Raw genomic sequence first — 18,538 nt, 5'->3', positions numbered from 1 at the left:
CCACGCGCCATTCCCTCAGGCCGAGTCGGTCGGCCCAGTGACTCCCACATCACAAACTGCCCTTTCTTGGTCAGAACAAGCAGAGTGGAGCCTTCTCATCCCCACGTGGGCAGCTGTGGGGCCCCGTGGTCACCTGGCCACATGGGAGTTCGCATACTGAGTGGTTCCTCAGTTATTTGTGTCCTTTAATTTACATTTATATTTCATTGCCCTTTCTAATGATCAAAACAGCACATCTTGTTATAGAAAATTAGGAAAATAAATAAAATTACAGTCAAATTATAGCCACCTTTGATCTCATCTCCTGATTTAGCCGTTGACAGCAGGCGGACATGTGTCCTTCCAGGCTTTTTTTCTGTTCCCGTGCTGCTGGCTGTGGTGTCCATGGAGTATGGGCCGCAATCTGTGGGGAGAGCGGCTGGGCCCAGAGTCCTGCGGGGAGGATGGGGACCTGGGTGTGAAGCGGGTCACACCCCTCTTTCCTTCTGCGGGGAGGAAGGGGACCTGGGTGTGAAGCGGGCTGTACCCCTCTTTCCTTCTGCGGGGAGGAAGGGGACCTGGGTGTGAAGCGGGCTGTACCCCTCTTTCCTTCTGCGGGGAGGAAGGGGACCTGGGTGTGAAGCGGGCTGTACCCCTCTTTCCTTCTGCGGGGAGGATGGGGGCCTGGGTGTGAAGCAGGCCATACCCCACTTTCCTTCTGCGGGGAGGATGGGGGCCTGGGTGTGAAGCGGGCTGTACCCCTCTTTCCTTCTGCGGGGAGGAAGGGGACCTGGGTGTGAAGCAGGCCATACCCCACTTTCCTTCTGCGGGGAGGATGGGGGCCTGGGTGTGAAGCGGGCTGTACCCCTCTTTCCTTCTGCGGGGAGGAAGGGGACCTGGGTGTGAAGCGGGTCACACCCCTCTTTCCTTCTGCGGGGAGGAAGGGGACCTGGGTGTGAAGCGGGCTGTACCCCTCTTTCCTTCTTCAGAGAGGAAGGGAGCCTGGGTATGAAGTGGGCTGTACCCCTCTTTCCTTCTGCGGGGAGGAAGGGGGCCTGGGTGTGAAGGAGGCCGTACCCCTCTTTCCTTCTGCGGGGAGGAAGGGGGCCTGGGTGTGAAGGAGGCTGTACCCCTCTTTCCTTCTGTGGGGAGGAAGGGGGCCTGGGTGTGAAGTAGGCTGTATCCCTCTTTCCTTCTGCAGGGAGGAGGGGTCCTGGGTGTGAAGTGGGCTGTACCCCTCTTTCCTTCTGCGGGGAGGAAGGGGGCCTGGGTGTGAAGTAGGCTGTATCCCACTTTCCTTCTGCGGGGAGGAAGGGGGCCTGGGTGTGAAGTGGGCTGTACCCTCTTTCCTTCTGCGGGGAGGATGGGGGCCTGGGTGTGAAGTGGGCTGTACCCTCTTTCCTTCTGCAGGGAGGAGGGGTCCTGGGTGTGAAGTGGGCTGTACCCCTCTTTCCTTCTGCGGGGAGGAAGGGGGCCTGGGTGTGAAGTAGGCTGTATCCCACTTTCCTTCTGCGGGGAGGAAGGGGGCCTGGGTGTGAAGTGGGCTGTACCCTCTTTCCTTCTGCGGGGAGGATGGGGGCCTGGGTGTGAAGCGGGCTGTACCCCTCTTTCCTTCTGCGGGGAGGAAGGGGACCTGGGTGTGAAGCGGGTCACACCCCTCTTTCCTTCTGCGGGGAGGAAGGGGACCTGGGTGTGAAGCGGGCTGTACCCCTCTTTCCTTCTTCAGAGAGGAAGGGAGCCTGGGTATGAAGTGGGCTGTACCCCTCTTTCGTTCTGCGGGGAGGAAGAGGGCCTGGGTGTGAAGGAGGCCGTACCCCTCTTTCCTTCTGCGGGGAGGAAGGGGGCCTGGGTGTGAAGGAGGCTGTACCCCTCTTTCCTTCTGTGGGGAGGAAGGGGGCCTGGGTGTGAAGTAGGCTGTATCCCTCTTTCCTTCTGCAGGGAGGAGGGGTCCTGGGTGTGAAGTGGGCTGTACCCCTCTTTCCTTCTGCCGGGAGGAAGGGGGCCTGGGTGTGAAGTAGGCTGTATCCCTCTTTCCTTCTGTGGGGAGGAAGGGGACCTGGGTGTGAAGCAGGCCACATCCCTCTTTCCTTCTGCGGGGAGGAAGGGGTCTTGGGTGTGAAGTGGGCTGTATCCCTCTTTCCTTCTGCAGGGAGGAGGGGTTCTGGGTGTGAAGTGGGCTATACCCCTCTTTCCTTCTGCGGGGAGGAAGGGGGCCTGGATGTGAAGTAGGCTGTATCCCTCTTTCCTTCTGCGGGAAGGAAGGGGGCCTGGGTGTGAAGGGGGCTGCACCCCACCTTCCTGACAAGATCATTCTCTCGGCCCTCAGCTGACCTAACTTGTTCTCCCTGGAATTCCCCTCCCCATGTTGAAACCTCCAAAGAATTGGGGTCCCTAAAGAGCCTGCAGTTTCCTTTTATATTCTTTGGGGGAAGGAAGGGCCTTTAAGATGTCCCTTCCCCAGCCCGCATTTAAACCTTAAAACGTGAGCATAGGCGGACCCTATTCACATGAAGGTGCTTTGAACAAAAGGAAGCCAAGGGTAGGCCCAAAGACAGCCCCAGCCGTCTCGCACAAACATCTGGAGGAAAGAAAAGATGTTTAAAAATTCTCCTTTACAAAGGCAGCACATTGAGGGTAAACCCTACGGAGAGAGTTTTCTTTTTTTGTTTTGCTTTTGGTTTCAAAGAAAGGAAGATTGACTTAAAATCCATCAAGAAGTATGAAGCCCTTCAGAGCAGACTTGGTGCCTTGAAATATGTTGTTGAATAATTCCTGATAGCACACGCTGGGGAAATGGCTAAGTGAATTATGGCTCAGTGGAATATTACAGAGCCAGTAAGAATTGAATTTAGACAAATACTCGTGACATGAGAAAATGCTCACAATGTAATATTAAATTAAAAATAGATCTACCATGCCAATGGCGCATGCATATATGCAGAGACAACAGATGATTCTATCACACAATTAGCCACAGCCACTCCGAGCGGTGAGGTGATGAAGGATTTTAATTCCTCTTCGACTTGCCTAATTGTCTACAATGAATATACATTACTTTTTTAATCAGAAAATATCAAATACAAATAATGTAAGCTTTATTATTTTCCCATTACAGAAGCACTGCTCATTATAGAATATTGGGAAACACACACAAGTAGAAAGAAAGGGGAAAGCGGCCCTGCCCGGCTTTGCGGGAAAATCAGTCACGGTTATCCTGTTACATTTCCTTTCTGCCTTTTCCTGTTCAAACATCTTTAGGAAGGGAGCTTTGTGCTTCCCCCTGCTTACTCTCATTCTCTATCTGTAACTGCAAATATACCTGAAGGAATTTGGCCTGGACGGGAATGGAGGCCGCCGTGACACCGGCTGCTAACTCTGCTTGGTGCTCCCTGGGTGGGCGCAGTCCTGAGCCCTTTGCGAACGCTCTGTGTGTCTCCGCAGCGGCGCTGTGTGCAGGTGTGCTGTTATCTCCAGCCTGGAACTGAGAAAATGACCATGTGGAGAGGCCTGGAGGCTTCCTCGAGCAGCTGGGGCTGGGTCTGCCTGGTCCAGAGCTGGGCTCTTGGCCCCCCTGCAGATCCACCCGCCAGGTCCTTCACAGAAAGGTTTCTGTGGTTGATAGAAACTGTAATAAAGGGCCACAAAGAACCCCTCCTGGCCACCCTGGAACCAGGACACCCTCTCGTTGGCTCTGTTTGGGTCCAGCCCGGCCAGCGTGAGGTGCTGGCACCATGAGCCTTGTTTCCGGAAGGTGGCGTGGTGGCCAAGCATGTCCCCTCCCAGCTGAAGCAGCGGGTGGGGTACCACAGGTGCCTGGACTTCCTCAAAGCCTCCCTCAAGGGGAACTTTGCACCCTCCCACTCACTTGCTGCTAGGATAGGCTGTCTGCTAGGATAGGCAGTCTGCAAAGGCATCAAATCCAATTGGACAGCTAATAAAAACTTAAAAGTCACAAACCATTTAATTGAGGCGATGAGACTTGGGTCTTCTTAATGCTACTGTGTCTAGAAAGAGTCTCAGATCAACGTTAGGCCACTCAAGGTAGAAGAGCATCTCGCCACCCTCTCATGTTACACCTGAGGAAGCGGGAGGCCCAGAGAGGGCAAGTGACCTGCCCAAGCTCACACAGCAGGTTGAGTGTATCCAAGAGTAGAACCCGCCCTGCCAGCCTTCTCATCACCCCGCCCAGCCTCTTTCCTGGAATCCTCGTTGGTGGAGCTGCATTTCCACACAGTGAACATTGATGATCTTTCTGCTTTTATCCTGGACGTTTGGCTCACCGATCCTGAACTCACAGGCATTAAACTGAGTGACCCGCCTGGGCTGGAAAGTCAGAGAAACCTGCATTCCTAGGAATGGAATTAGTACAGGCCCAAGCAGGCAGGAGACACAGGTCCTTCCTAGGGCCTTGGCTGGGTACCTGTCACATGGGGCATAGGTCCTCACCTTCGCTCAGCTCCCCTCCATCCCTGCGGCCAGGTGGAGACCCGAGGGTGTGGGTCTCAAACGAGGCACCTGTGACCCCTCAGTCAAGTAACACACCTTAGCCCTCCACCCCGCACCAACCTTGATTTGCTTTTGGTTCCCCAAAAATCAGAGATTCCGAGGTTTGCAGACAGCTCAGCAATTGCTAGTCCGGGAAGCAGGGACGCTGGGAACCTGGTCCCAGCTCATTGTTGTGCAGATTCATCTTGTCAGGTGACCTGGGGAAGAGGCCCTTGTTGGCCCCGTCCCCACTCGTGGGTCGCTGGTCTGTGGACCTGCACTGGAGGGCGGGGCTGACTCTGGCCGGGTCAGGAGCCACCGTGCAGGTCACCTGTGCCCCTGGGGGTTGCTGCACACTCCCCCCAAGTCTCTCTGGCCGTGGCCAGGGTCGGGCCAGGGTCAGGTTTATTCTTCCCATTTTGCAGATGGAGCAGCCAAGGTTCAGGGCCTGGTGGCTCGGGGAGGCCAGGCTGTGCTTGGCTGCCTGTCCAGCTGCCTTCGACTTCTGGTGCTCTCAGTTTTCCTGGGGAGGGAGGGAAATAGGCTTCATGATCACGGATGCTACACAGGGAGAGGAAGCGAGGGAGGCTGCTTTCTGGAGTGGCACTGACTAATCAAGGCTTCTTCTTTTGTGACAGGGACACCCTGGCAAAGAAGGCCCTCCAGGAGAGAAAGGAGGTCAGGTGGGTGCTCGCCACGCCCTCCTACCCTTCAGCATCCAGGCAGGGTGGGTCCAGGTGCTCTGGGCTCAGCCTCTGCTCAGGGACGCCCAGCTTGGAAAGGAAGGAGCGGGGACACTCAGCCCTTCCTCAGGTGTCTCTGCCAAGGGACCCAGCCTCGGGGGGACACAGGCCTTTACCCCGAGAAGCGGGGCGCCCCTGTCTAGGTCAGTGCCCCTCAAACCACCAGTTGCTGCCCATGACCAGATCAGGTGCCAATGACCAGATCAAGTGCCCATGATCGGATCGGATGCCCATGACTGGATCGGGTGTGGGCAGCAGGGCAGTGTCTCGGTGTTCAGCCCTGACCTTGACTCTGCACCAACTGGGTGGCCTTTAAGTTTTGGGGAGATGCTATGATGAATGGGGACAGACCTACCAGGTCATGTCAGTGCCAGGGATGGGGTCTTTCTACGGATGCCTGTGTCCGGCACTGTGAGTGGCTCATGGTTCCTCCTGCGGGGCCTGCTGGGCCTGCTGGGCCTGCGAGGGTCCCATGCAGCGCGTCCACCAGCGCCTTTTCTCCACTGCGATTCGTGACGAAGCTGCTGGGCTGCAAGCGCCTCTGTGCGAAGAGCCTCCGGACGGGAGGAGTGGCCAGCAGGGCCTGCTGTTGCTGTGCTGGTGTGCGCCAACCTTCGTTCACCCCGAGACTGCTTTTCTTGTGTGTTGAAACTGCACACTGAGCTCATGGTCATCGGGAGCCCAGGGCTGAGAGCAGAGGCCCACCTGCTCCGGGGTTCCAGAGGCCCCATTTGTCACAGGCTCTGGGATTGGGCCTGATTAACATTTCTTTCTTGAAGCAGGGCCTGTGCAGGCAAGATGGGGTCTGGGGCTTGGTCCCAGCTCCCCTTGCCAAGGGTGTGGTAGGCCAGGACTGACCTTCCAGGGCAGCAGAGCTAGCGCCAGTCCTCACAGGGAGTTCCATTTCCAGTGCCAGGCCTGCTGGGCAGTGGCACTTCTCCAATGTGCTGCCTCTGAGACCCAGAAGGGTCTGAGATTCACCATGTCTGCCCCGCTCCCTCTCCTGAAAGTCACAGCAGCCACTGGGGTGAACCCTCCCCTCAGCCCTTGGCTTCTGTTCACCATGGGAGACCCAGTTCCCGCTGCCTCCAGTGGGGAGTTTACCAGCCCTCCTCCCTGGGCACAGCCTCTTATCATCAGAGATGGAGGCAGCACCTGCGGCCACCAGAGCTCGCACAGCGCCCGCAACTGGTGCTGACAGGCGGTTGGCACTTGGAGCCCACAGCACAGGCCCACTGTTCCGAGAGCTGGCTTTTCAACTGAAACGAGAGGCATTCACGTACTCCCTGGGACTTCCTGAGTTCCTCTATGCGCCAGGCATCCTGTTAGCGATGGGATACGGCAGGGAGCAAGGCAGACTGGGCCCGGGCCTCAGAGCTGCAGCCTTGCAGAGTAGGCCAGCAAGGCCATCCTGTCTGGGAGCTTCAGCTGCTGCTGTGACACCACGTGGAAAGGGGGCTGGGAGGGAGGGGGTGGGGGCTGTTCATCATGCCGGAGTCTTGGGCTGGGGGCAGGCGGGGCTGGATGCCCACCCCTGTGAGCTCTAGATGAGCATCGGCGAGGGCCTTCGCTGCTGGAGGATGCCTCTTCCCTGTCTAGCAGCCTTGCCCCTTCTCCCAGCCAGAAGCTCTCCTGATTTATTCCCAGGCCCTTAGGCTGGGAGTGCATTTCTTTAGGGATAACGCTTCTTGCAGAGCTCCAGCGCTGGCCTTTCACCGTCTCACTGTTCCCCCAGCCTATCCCTTATTTCCCTGACTGCCAGGGTGGGGCCAGCGTTTGCTTCACCTCTGTGTCCTGCTCAGCATGAGACACAGCCACACCTCCACTGTCAGTGCAGGCTGTGAACACCTGTGCGAGTCTCCCACGGGGGGGGGGGGGGCCTCTCCGGAGGCCCTGACCGGGGATGTTCGCCCTGCTCTCAGCAGGAGGGGTATGCCGAACTCTGGAGTTTCCTGATGTTCCCCGGGCACCTCCACACTGGCATGGGGCTAACGGTCTTTTTCTCTTTGGTTTTAGGGTCCACCTGGCCCCCAGGGTCCGATCGGCTACCCAGGTCCTCGAGGAGTCAAGGTAAGAGACTCACGCCACTCCAGGTCGTCCTGGAGGTCAGGGTTGGGACTGCGGGCCTTGGCGTGGCTGGTTTTAGGGAATCCTCTGTGGTTTAATGTCCCTGCTATTCAGACTGGAGTAGCCCAGTCCTCCCAGTCACTTGTGTGGATGCTAGGTCTCAGGACAGAGGGCCTGAGCAGGTGAGGGTGTGACCAGCCGGAGTCAGGAGGGCTGCTATGGAGCACGGGACAGTCTGCGGCCTGTGGTGGCGAAGCAGGGGCGCGCTGGCGGCCATCTGTCAGGACGGGACACGTCCTTTTGCTTCTTGCCTCTTTTATTGTTGCCATCGGTCAGGCTTCTGCCACTCTCCTCGCAGACAGCAGATCCCAGCTGAGGCGAAGAGCCTGGCCTCTTTCCTGGGGAAGCTGGGAAACATTTCTTCCCAGCCACTTGCACATTCCGAGTGAGAAACAGAGTCTGTCTCCACCGATAGCAACTGGGTGGGCCAGCGCCGTCACAAGGCGGAGTTCGTGGGAGCTGCCCATTTATTCACGATCAATCGTGTTTCTGCCATGACGGGCTCTGGCAACCTCGTTACATGGGGCGTGCAGCTCCAGAGCAATATCCCAGACACAGGGCCCCTCTGTCACAGCCCAGCTAACTGTGTTTGCTCTGAGCTGGGTAATGCAATCTCGAGTTGTGCTGCTCTCTGGACACGGCATGTTCTGGGTAGATGGACATACCCCTCGGTGCATGCAGACCAGCTCTCTTCTTCCTCTGAGAATGGGGACTTGTGGTGTCTTAAAGGCTCATGATGATTCTTTCCTTCAAGATGCTTTTAACTGGATGTGAAGGCATATGTGTATATATATAGCAACTAGTCAAGCTTGAGGGATTTGTAGAAACGACTCATCAGGTCCCCTGCCCCTCACCTCCCTGGTCCAAAGGGCTTTATGCTTTTCAAACATTGTTGCACATCAGAAGTGTGTGGCTGCCCCGGGGCATGGAGGCCGACTGGAAACTGTCGCCTGCTCCGAATCAACCCTCCTGACTCTGGCTAGTCACCCCCTCACCTGCTCCGAGAGCCCAAGACATCAGTTTTCAGTGACATGCCCCAAATTACACTAAAAGCGAGGCTGCTGTCAGAAATCAAACCAGGTTCCAAATCAAGTGCCCCACCCTTGTCCCCGGGAGGTCCTGACTTCCATTTCCCAGGAATGAGGACATTCCAAGTTCACGAGGTACTGAAGAGAGACCTCCCAACGGTTGGGAGCCTTAGGCGAGTCAGGTTTTTCCCTAAAGCCAGCTTCTACCAGCCAAATGCCTAGTGAATTTTATAAGGGTGATAATTTAGCAGAAATGCTGATTATGTGAGTTCTATAGCATGTTTATTTTACAAATTCCTGTCGCATAGCAGAAGCCTCTGCCAACTCCCATACATGGCTAATTGCATAACGCTGCTTCTGTGAGCTAAAAAGGTGTTTGCTTTAAAATGTTTATGGAGAATGCTCTTATCTTGTCTATCTGATTAAAATTCATTCATGACATGAGCAATCCAGTTAGACTTGGAAGCAGAGGGTAGAAGGAAAACCGAGGTTTAAAATAATTTTCCTCGGGGAAAAAGTTTCTCATGCTCCTGTGCATTTGGAAATGTGAGTGGTGTTGGCGCCTCACGAGCTTGGCCTGGGTGGCAGTGATGGTGGCAGGGCGTGGGATTGCGTGGGCCACACTGCCGCCATTTGAGGTGAATAGTCCTTGGTGAGAGGGGGCCTGTTATTTTCCACCAAAGCCCTACCTTCTTCTCAGGAAAAGGTTCTTAGTCCATTGGGGCTGCTATAATAAAAAGACCCTAAAATGGGTGTCTTGTAAACAACAGGAAATTATTTCTCACAGTCCTGGAGGCTGAGAAATCCAAGATCACAGCACAAGCAGACTCAGTGTCTGCAGAGGGCTGCTGTCTAGTTCCCTGATGGTCCCCTCTCACTGTGTCCTCACATAGCAGAAGAGGGGGACAAGCACCCTGTGGCCTCCGGTAAGGGCACTAATCCTAATGACAGGGACTCCACCCCATGACCCAGTCAGTCACCTCCCCACAGCTCCACCTCCTAGTTCCATTGCCTCGGGTTTTGGGGTTCACCAGATGAGTTTTTGGGGGACACAGACGTTCAGGCCACAGCAGGCTCCCTTTGTGTTCCTTTGAGTTCACTGACCTTTGGCCCACCCCCAGGCTTCCCTCTGCCTTGCACTTCTGAAGGGGCACCTGTTTGAGCTTGACTGTCAGCAGAGTCAAATACACCCCTCATTTAGCCCCCAGCTGCTAGGGGGTTGCCAGGAGGCCCCAAATATGAGTTCACATCCAGGCCTTGGGCGAAAGCCTGCCCCTCTCTGGGCTGTGCGCACATCTGGCCCCAGCCGTGCTGCAGCTCCTGAGTGCTCCTTCCCGGGGGTGGCCGGCCGGCCGAGTCACAGATGCCCCAGTCCAGCCCTTCCCAGCCAGGGCCACTTCCTGCATGACTGGGGAGTGCCTTCTAGTGGGAGATGCTGCTCACCCCCACCACGGACACAGCAGCCCCAATGTCAACAGTCCCGTGGCTGAGAAACCCTGGGAAGTGCTGGTTCTGTCTAGTTGGTCCCATTTCTCTGATGGAGATCCTCAAACAGTAGAACTGTAGGACCAGGAGGGGTCTCAGGAGGCTGTGGTCCTACCTGCCTGCTCTCAGCAGGGCGTGGGCAGGGTGGGAGCAGCAGTGTCCCCCAGCCTGCCCAGTGAGAGGGAGGAGAGCTGGTGCCAATGCCCTCTGGATGCTGTGCCAGGGAGTTCAGTGCTCCTGGAAAATAATGCCAGCCACACAAACCCAGTCCCCCAGGACTCACAGCAGGGAGGGGCAGCTGGACATGGCATTGCATTTAGGATCAGACGCTGCTGAGCAGGCTCAACCCTGATTGTATTCTCAGCCACATCTGCGATTTTCCTGTGCGCTTCAGAGGAAATAAGCAGAATCTAAAGTTGCTCTTCTATTTTGCAAGTATGGTGAGGACTCAAAACTGCCCCAAGAAAAGAAAGTAGCTCATCTCCTAAAAAGCCCTTGTCGGTGGGGTTCTGGAGCTGTTGTCCCTGAGGTGATGCTGCGCCGTGGTGAGACGGCAGGTGGTTTTCTGGGGCCCCCAGCTCTATGTCAGCCAGCGTGGCCCTACCTGTTCTTTTCCTCTGGGGGCTTCCAGCCAGGATTGCTTTGGAAGAAGGCGTCTGCTAGGAAAAAAAACACCACCAAGTGCTTAGAAGCCGCTCGCCTCTCAGCAGCTGGCCCAGCTGAGTCACTTCTCACCTTCCTGGGCTGCCCGGGCCCATAGGTGCTGCCAAGCATGTGCTGTGCTCAGTGGGGGCAGCGGCCTGGAGCAGGCTGTTCTGAGCCTCCTCGTGGCTTGGCTGGCCATTCCCACTCAGCCCTGGAATACGCACGCCGTGTTTGTCCGGTGCTTCCTCTCCATCTTGAGGTCCATGTCCCATCTCAGGCTGGGGCAGAGACTAGCGTGGGAGAAGCTTGTTTGGAGTCAGTCTCCCTGCTTGGGCCAGTGCTGTTTCTGAGCTGTGCCCTGTCCCCCCAAGGCACTCCATGCTGGCCCACATTAGTGTGCCAAGTGCCAGGCCAGGCGAACCAGAGTTGCTCCGAGCCCACCGTGCCCTCCCGGTTGCCTCCGCCCTGTGCTGGGCGTGGAGGGAGGTGTCCCAGGCCTCTCCACTAGTGGTGGCGGCCAGGTGTGAAGCAGACATGACTTCAGCAATGGTACGTGCAGGTGTAGTGGCAGAACTCTTGCTTGTCCCCCGTGCTCCAAATCCCCAGTGATTATGGTTCAGGGCAACCACGCTGCTGCCCTGTCTGCGTGGCTGGAAGTGCCTTGCAGCTGGCATTGGAGTGGAAGAGGTTTCTGCAGTTACATCTGCAGCTCCTTGGCAGGGCCAGGGCACACAGCCCAAGCCCAGCCACCTCTGCAGAAAGGAGCACCTCCGTGTCTCCATCCCTTCCCAGAGACCCTCCCTCTCCAGGACCTGGGGAAAGGCCAGAACTGCCAAGTATGTGGGAAGTTCTGGCCACCAGACGGCAGCCGGCAGCCCCTGCGTCCCCCAGTGCTCTGTGGCCCTGGCTTCAGCCTCAGCCTGGAATCCCGGTGCTGGGGGCAGTGTGGCTTCTCTCTCTCTCAAGTCCCATGGGCGGGTGGCCTGAGGTAGCCCGAGGTAGTCTCTCTAGCTAAAAGTCACCCTGCTGGGAGGACTGAAGTCAAAGACATTAACAGCAAGGGTGTGGCTGCGTAATTCCACCCCACAGATTTACCTGCACTGCCCCAGGCGCTTGGCACAGTGAGAGTGTCAGAGAAATAGTCCTGGGCCCTGTCCCAGAAACTCCTGTTCAGCAGGGAGGTGGGATGGTGTGTCCTGAACTCATGACAACTGCAATAAATGTTATCATCATTCATTAGTAATATCCCAGTATCATCTCTTCATGATAACACGGAGTTGAAATACATGGCACTGGGCTTCTGTTTATTGAAACCTACTGTGTGCTGGGTGCTAGGTGCTGTTCTGAGAGCTTAGCAGGCATTTCCCTCCCAACAGTGGTAACGAGGTAAGGGTTGTCGTCCTCTCCACTTCCCAAATGAGGAAACTGAGGCACGCAGGAGTCTGGGGCATTGTCAGAGGCCATGGAGGGGGAGCTGGGACCTAATAAAGTCTGACTTAGACTTCACTTCCTGCTTCCTCCCCAAATCTCTGAAAGGTGGGGGTGTTTCTAGAAGATGATGCTATGATGGGAAGCAGGAGGGGTGTGTTGGCTGTGGTGTGTGGACCCTTGGGAAGGGCAGATCCAGAGGTTGGGCTGGAAGGCCGGGGATGGGCTTGGGTCTTTGCATAAAGAATAGGAGTCAGTGGAGTCAGCCCAGGAATTGTGGTCACGCTGGGCCTCCCGAGGCCACAGGGGGACACGTGCGAGGAAGTGTGTTGAGGGCAGGGCACTGGTCTCATCTGTCAGCTTCGGCGAGCTCAGCCTGTCTTGACACGCCTGCGACAGCTCTAGAGAGGCTGAGACTTGTAACCATTCACTCCTTTTTCTTTTCCCACCCGCACAGGGGGCCGATGGCATCCGTGGTCTGAAGGGCACAAAGGGCGAGAAGGTAAGTCTGTCCTTGAAGCCCTGGGGCCCCCTGCTTAGTCCGGAGCCGAATTCCAGCCAGCAGGGCCCTCCCACACTGCTTCTTCCATGAAACCAGCTGAGGTGGATGTTGCCTCTGGGTACTGAGGGGAATGGATGCCACTCTGTGGAAAGTGTCTCTGTTTGCAGACGGAAGAACAGTAAGTTGAGGAGGATAGGCCCTCGAGTCCCCTGGGGCACATCCCCTAGCAGAGCTGAGTGGGTCCAGGGTTTGTGCCTCTGCACAAGGAGAAGGCCTTGGCCCCAGAGACAACACACAGCCCCGCATGTGCCTGCAGGGGCCAGTGGACACCTGTCACCCTCCCCACTCCCAGGTGGGCCGCCTTGCATGGCCGCTGGCATGAGGGTCCATTTAGTTGTTAGATGTTCATCCTGGGCAGCCCAAGCTGCAGAAACTCACAGTGTGCAGCAGGGCCAGGCAGGCAAGGAGAGAGGCCTGCCATTGGCCATGGTCCGTGGGGGCAGGTCAGGCCTAAGCAGATCACTGTGGTGAAGACAAAGCTAAAGTACACCCCCATGCATGCCTGCCAGAGTCAGAAGGTTGGGTGCAGCCTGCAGCGGTGATAGGCTGAGACACATGAAGCTGCATGGCCTGCCATCTTTCTCTTCTCACTCTGGTGGAAGGAAGCTCAGAGCCAAATCCAAGGCCCAGTTATGACACAGATTTAGGCCTCAGGGGTGGCCTCACCGTGCCGCCCTCCCCACCGTGGCCTCACGCTCTGTCGCGGGTTCGCCCTGCTATGCCGTGTAGTCATGCAATACTTGCTTTCCATAAGGCACGTTGGGCCCCTTTGCTGGGCAGACCCTGGGCTCTCCCCTGGCCATGGTGGCCTGCGGGGCTGGAGCGCGGGTGCTGGCGTCTGCTGCTGGGATGGTCCACGTGCCGAGACTCCTTATTTGCCGCCTGTCGAAGATGTCACTTGGATCCTTTCTTGTGAAATCTGCCGGCCTAAAGCCATTCCCGAGGGGACGCATTAAGTGGCCACAACTGAATCAGAAATGATGCAGCAGCAGGAACGCCCTTGTTCCATGGCGTTTGCTGAGCGTGCTTGTCCCTGGTTTCTGTTCTTAGTGTCTGCCCTTGTGGGAGGACCAGCCAAGAGGCCTGAGCCTGTGCCATCTCGGCTCCTTCCCGAGGGCATCCGCACAGCGGAACCCTAAGTCCGCATCTGGGAAAGCTGAGCAGTTTGGTCTCTCCAAGAGCACTGCTTTCTACATGGAGCCCGTCGGGGTTTCGGAACATGAGGGCCTTACGAACACAGGGTCCCCATCCCAGAATTCCATCCCGTTGGTCCCCGGGAGGCTCCCTCACCTGAGGACTGTTCATCCTTTCCAAGGTGGCTTCACAGAGTCCAGCTTTGCCACTTGATCTTGTCACATTTGTCCCTAGCCAGAGACAGGGCTACCTGAGATGATACTGATTGGGCTGTGCAGGGGACGCCTTCTTGCCAGGAGAGCTCCTGCACTGTTCCCAAGGGCCACGCAGGTAGCCCGAGATGGTCTGGGGAAGGAGGGGGGCAGTGTCAAGGGACCGTCTTTGTGGACTTCTGCATTATTTGTGGCTGCTGCTAAGCTTCCAGCACTATGTGAACACTATGAACAAGAGCCTTGAGGCCCTGGGGGCCCTAGGAGCCCCGGGAGCTGGCGCTGGCTGGAGAGGGCTGGATTCTCACTGCACAGAAAGCTGCCTCCCTTGCGTGTGCCCCCAGCCGGGCCTTGAATGTTTACGACCGGCTGAGTCCCCAGATCCTGTCCTTTCACTCTTTTTGGATCAAGATGTAGCCCCTGAATAATGAGAGGAAAAGCCCAGCCAAGGGCCCTCTCTCTGGGAGCCACCCGTGCCCTCTGCAGAAGGATCTGAGGGCTTTTGCCCTGTGGTTTCCGGGATGGGGAAAGTCTAGACCAGGGACTCGAACGGACAGCAGGGGGCGCTGACCTGCGGCAGCCTCACTTGGGTCCCAGGTTCACCGGGTGTGCGGGCCGCAGACTTCCCCCGCCACCCCCGGCAACACCCCTACCCTTCTGGAAGCACTGCCTGTTACTGCAGTGCCGGCAAGAGCAGGCGTTAGAGATTCTTTGCAGGGGCATTTTCATCCAGCTCCCCGTCCTCAATTGTCACCCCCTTTACCCGTCACTTCAGTGCTTCAGTACTGATGGGACGCCACAAAGTGCACTGAGAAATGATGCCGGGAGCTCACGGGCCTGGGCTTGCTGAGGCCTCGCCATACAGAACATTCAGATTCAAACTGGGCCGGCCCAAGAAGCAGGGACGCAGCTCTCTCCAGCTTCAGAACGTTACAGCTGGGAACGCAGAGCTCACGGGAATGCCATTCTCGAGGGATGGGCCCCAAGCCCACCCTGTCCGGGGCGTGTGCTGCCCCCCAAGGGTGGGGGACCTGGTGCTGAGTGTGGTTGTTTGGAGCGGGGAAGGGACCGACCGCCAGGGAGGCGGGTCCTCTTGCCTAGACTAAGGCACTCTCTTGTCCCGTGTTCAGGGTGAAGACGGCTTTCCTGGGTTTAAAGGCGACATGGGCATCAAGGGTGATCGGGTGAGCATCTCAGGTTTGGGATTTGGGCTGGGGAAAGCTGGGTGGGCTTGGCCGTGTGGGAGGGGTGGGGATGTTTGCTGCCACAGGGCAGCTTCTCAGAATGGAGGGAAACTCTTGGTAGAGATTCCTGGTGGGAAGGGGACAGTGGCCTGGAGCCCAGGGCCCGACTCTCTCCAGCTCCTCTTCACCTCCTCCTCCTCAGTTTGCCCCTTGGGGACTGGGAATAACCTGTGGTCGCCAGCTCCTCCACCCAGTGTCTCACACAGGGGGTCAGTGGGGCTGGGTTCACTTCTGGCTGCAGCTGTGGACTGCAGAGTTATTCACCTGACTCAAGAGTGATAAGCCGTGCCTGGGAAGAGAAAGGAAAGCAGCTACAGAAATGACCCAGCCTGCCGATGGAGCGCAGCTGCTGCCCAGGCCACAGGGCCGGTGCCCACAGGGCAGCACGCGACGTGGGTCTAGGATCCCTGTGAGCCTGGGGAGCATCCTGGTCCCCAAACAGTTCAGGGGCTCTGGGACTCCCACACAGTCCTGTGGTCTATGATTTTGGCTCAGGAGAAGCCGCAGCAACCTGGCTTTTTTTAAAATGAATAATTTAGCTCGGCTCCAGAGAAAGCCGGTGGGTGCTGGGAGGGACTGGGGCTTGCCGGCAACCACAGAAAGCCACGGGCTGCACATTCCTATAATTAAAGAGAAGGTGACGCAAAGGGCACGAAGGAAGAGTAGGGAGCTCTTAGAGCAGCCAGGGCGGTCAAAAAACTCTTGGAGGTTTCCCCAGTAACCTCTCAGTGAGCAGAAGCCCGGCAGAAGGAACCGAGACGCCTCGGCCTCCGGTGGGCACAGCCGTGGTGACAGCTGTGCACGCACCGGGACGGACATCTGTCGGCTGCAGCAGGGCTGTCACCCAGCTGCCGCAGTCGTCCCCCTGTAGCACCAACTTGTAGGTGGCTTTCCAGAACAGGAAAGCCCCACACACTTGGCACTTCGTCCCAACCTGGCAGGCAAAAGGCAGAGGCAATCTGCACCTCTGTGGGAAGGAAGGGGGAGGAAGGAGGGGATCTGTTTCGCAATGTTGTCCCAGTTAAGTTGCTGCTAAAGGCACCCATTCTAGAACTTCCTTCCTAGTGGAAGGCTCCTGAATCCCCACATCCCAGCGGCCTCTCGGTTTGATGGTGAAAGTCCTTTTCCCCTCCTTTCTGATGCCTCTGTTCACACATGTGGCGTCCACATGACGAGGGTGCAGCTTCAGAAGAGATGACACGCATTCCTGTGCCAGGGCTCCAAGAGTGGAGCTCTTGTTGCCATGGGACGAGGGTGGGATGGAGGGGTGGGACCCGTCCTGAGCCCAGGGAACAGGACCCCGCATCCGGACCTCTTCAGAGAAGCACAGCCTGGCGCTTTGCACCTTCTCGGTGCTCTGTAAATGTGTGCAGGATTATTTTGTTGAACGAGAGGAACACCTCTTAGGGACAGAGAGTTTCTGACCTGATGACAGATTAGAGCCTCAGAATTAGGAAGTTATTAATTTTTCTCTATCCGAGCAATACACATTTTTGTTGTGGGCTTGCACCACTGCTTTACAGCTGCTCTTAGAGACAAATGATCGAGGAGGATCCTTCCATTGCTGGACAAAGGGTGCCAGGAAGGGCATTTAGAGACTGCCGTGGCGCTACCATTGCCTGGGCAGGCTCCAGAGCCCTCTCCCCTGTCTGAGCCCTGAGCTCCGGATCTGTAACTTGAGGAAGTTGGACGAGGCGGAATTTAAGCCCGTCTGTTCCTGGGACGCCTCCTGGGGCTCTCCCATGTGCTCATTATGCCCAGGTAACTGCCCCATCCGGGGCTGGGGTCCACTTCCATACCTCCTGGGCTTTCAGAAACAGCAGCAGCTCCCAGTCACTCTGCTCTATTTGGAGAAACAGCAATTCAGAGCTACTATTGTTAACCAAAGTCATTTTAGCCAAGAGGCACTCAATTTAGAGAAGGTAATTGGGAAGTAGGAGCGTGCAGCCTTGAGAAAATAAATAGTAGGCAACCTCGGTGCAGGGACCAGCTTCTGCAGAGCCCGGGAATTCGTGGCACAAAGCGCTCATTTTGTCAGTGGCTCCAAGAGCAGCTTGGTGGTCTGAGTGAGGCCGAGCTGGTGGAGCAGCTCTGACCACAGGGTGCCTGTGACCCGTCCCCTTGCTCTCAGAATGGTGGTGGAGAATAGCGTGTGTGCGTGTGTGTGGGGTCTTCTCACCTCCTCTTTTCTGGCTTGCAGGGGGAGATTGGCCCACCCGGTCCCAGGGGAGAAGATGGCCCTGAAGGCCCAAAGGGTCGCGGAGGTCCTAATGGTGACCCCGGTCCTCTGGGGCCCCCTGGGGAGAAGGTTTGTGATGTGGGACATTCAGCCACTTTCTTGGGAGGGATCTGATAGGCCCTTCCCCATGGCCTCAGGCTCCCATTGGCTGTGGCTGCCCTAGGCATGGGGTGGGGGTGATTCCTGAGTGGGCTCCTGTCTCCACCCTGGGTTCTCGCCGCTGCTCCTATGAAGCGGTTGAATGACCACCCTTTCCTTGTCCCGGGTTCGCCCCTTCCCAGCCCTCCACCATCGCCTTGGAGGGCTCCTTCCTCCCGGTGGCTACAGAGCCTGCGTTCTGAGCCCCCACATTCCAGGACCCCTGTCCTTGTCACATTCCCGCCTCCACTGCTGGGTAATAACGGTGTCCCCACCATGGCCTGAAGGTATGGCAGCCTGGCAGGAAGGAAGGCCGGGGTCCTCGGAGCAGGCTGTGGGCACGCAGCCATCCATAGGCCTGCAGTTTCCAGCTGCGGGAGGCTCCCGGGCCAGCCACACACCCTGGCTCCACCCTGTTTCCATCCTGGGCTCAGGCAGGAATGGTGCATGCGGTGGTCCAGACTTCCTACCCCATCCTGCTACGTGGACCCACACAAAAGGGCTCAGAGGTGCCCCGGGATGAACACGCTGAGCTGGGGCATTCGCCTCTAATCGCTTTGCTCCACAGCGGCACGACCTCTCCTCCAGGGGCCTTCGCTTCTCCCTCGGTGCAGGGACCATTGGGTACCCGCTGGATTTCATGGGTGCTGGCAGTCACCCTCCACCCAGGGCAGGCAGGGCTTCTGCATGATGACTTGTGCCCCAGCCTCTGGAAACCACACCCTCCTCCAGGCCCCTGCCAGAACGCATGTCCTTTCTCTCTGCTCCGAAGAAACGGATGGAGCAATACCGTGCTAGCCATTAATGCAACTCTTTCTTCCCCCAGGGAAAACTCGGAGTCCCAGGGTTACCAGGGTACCCAGGAAGACAAGGACCAAAGGTAACTTCTGGCCGTGTTAGATGTCCCGGGACAGGCGGAGGGATGTTCCTCCAGGTTTCCCCACCCTGCATCCGGCGGTGTTAGGTGTCCCAGCGCAGGTGGAGGGATGTTCCGCCGATAACTTCCGGCCGTGTTAGGTGTCCGGGCGCAGGCGGCGGGATGTGCCGCCTGTAACTTCCGGCCATATTACGTGTCCCGGCGCAGGCGGAGGA

General features: G+C 57.2%; 1 protein-coding gene across 2 annotated transcripts in view; it reads left to right on the top strand.

The window, feature by feature from the left end:
- The window catches only part of COL5A1 (collagen type V alpha 1 chain), a 210,114-nt gene that overhangs the window by 131,447 nt on the left and 60,129 nt on the right, over positions 1-18,538 (top strand). For both annotated transcript variants that reach the window (XM_055270439.2, XM_055270438.2), the window contains exons 26-31: positions 5,103-5,147; positions 7,224-7,277; positions 12,378-12,422; positions 14,956-15,009; positions 17,270-17,377; positions 18,273-18,326. In XM_055270439.2, the coding sequence (XP_055126414.1) occupies positions 5,103-5,147; positions 7,224-7,277; positions 12,378-12,422; positions 14,956-15,009; positions 17,270-17,377; positions 18,273-18,326 (360 nt within the window). The remainder of the gene's footprint in view (positions 1-5,102; positions 5,148-7,223; positions 7,278-12,377; positions 12,423-14,955; positions 15,010-17,269; positions 17,378-18,272; positions 18,327-18,538) is intronic.

Source organism: Symphalangus syndactylus, chromosome 3 (genome assembly GCF_028878055.3).
Source record: "Symphalangus syndactylus isolate Jambi chromosome 3, NHGRI_mSymSyn1-v2.1_pri, whole genome shotgun sequence".
In the NCBI taxonomy this organism is placed as follows: Eukaryota; Metazoa; Chordata; class Mammalia; order Primates; family Hylobatidae; genus Symphalangus; species Symphalangus syndactylus.
This window is presented reverse-complemented; position numbering and strand designations above follow the sequence as displayed.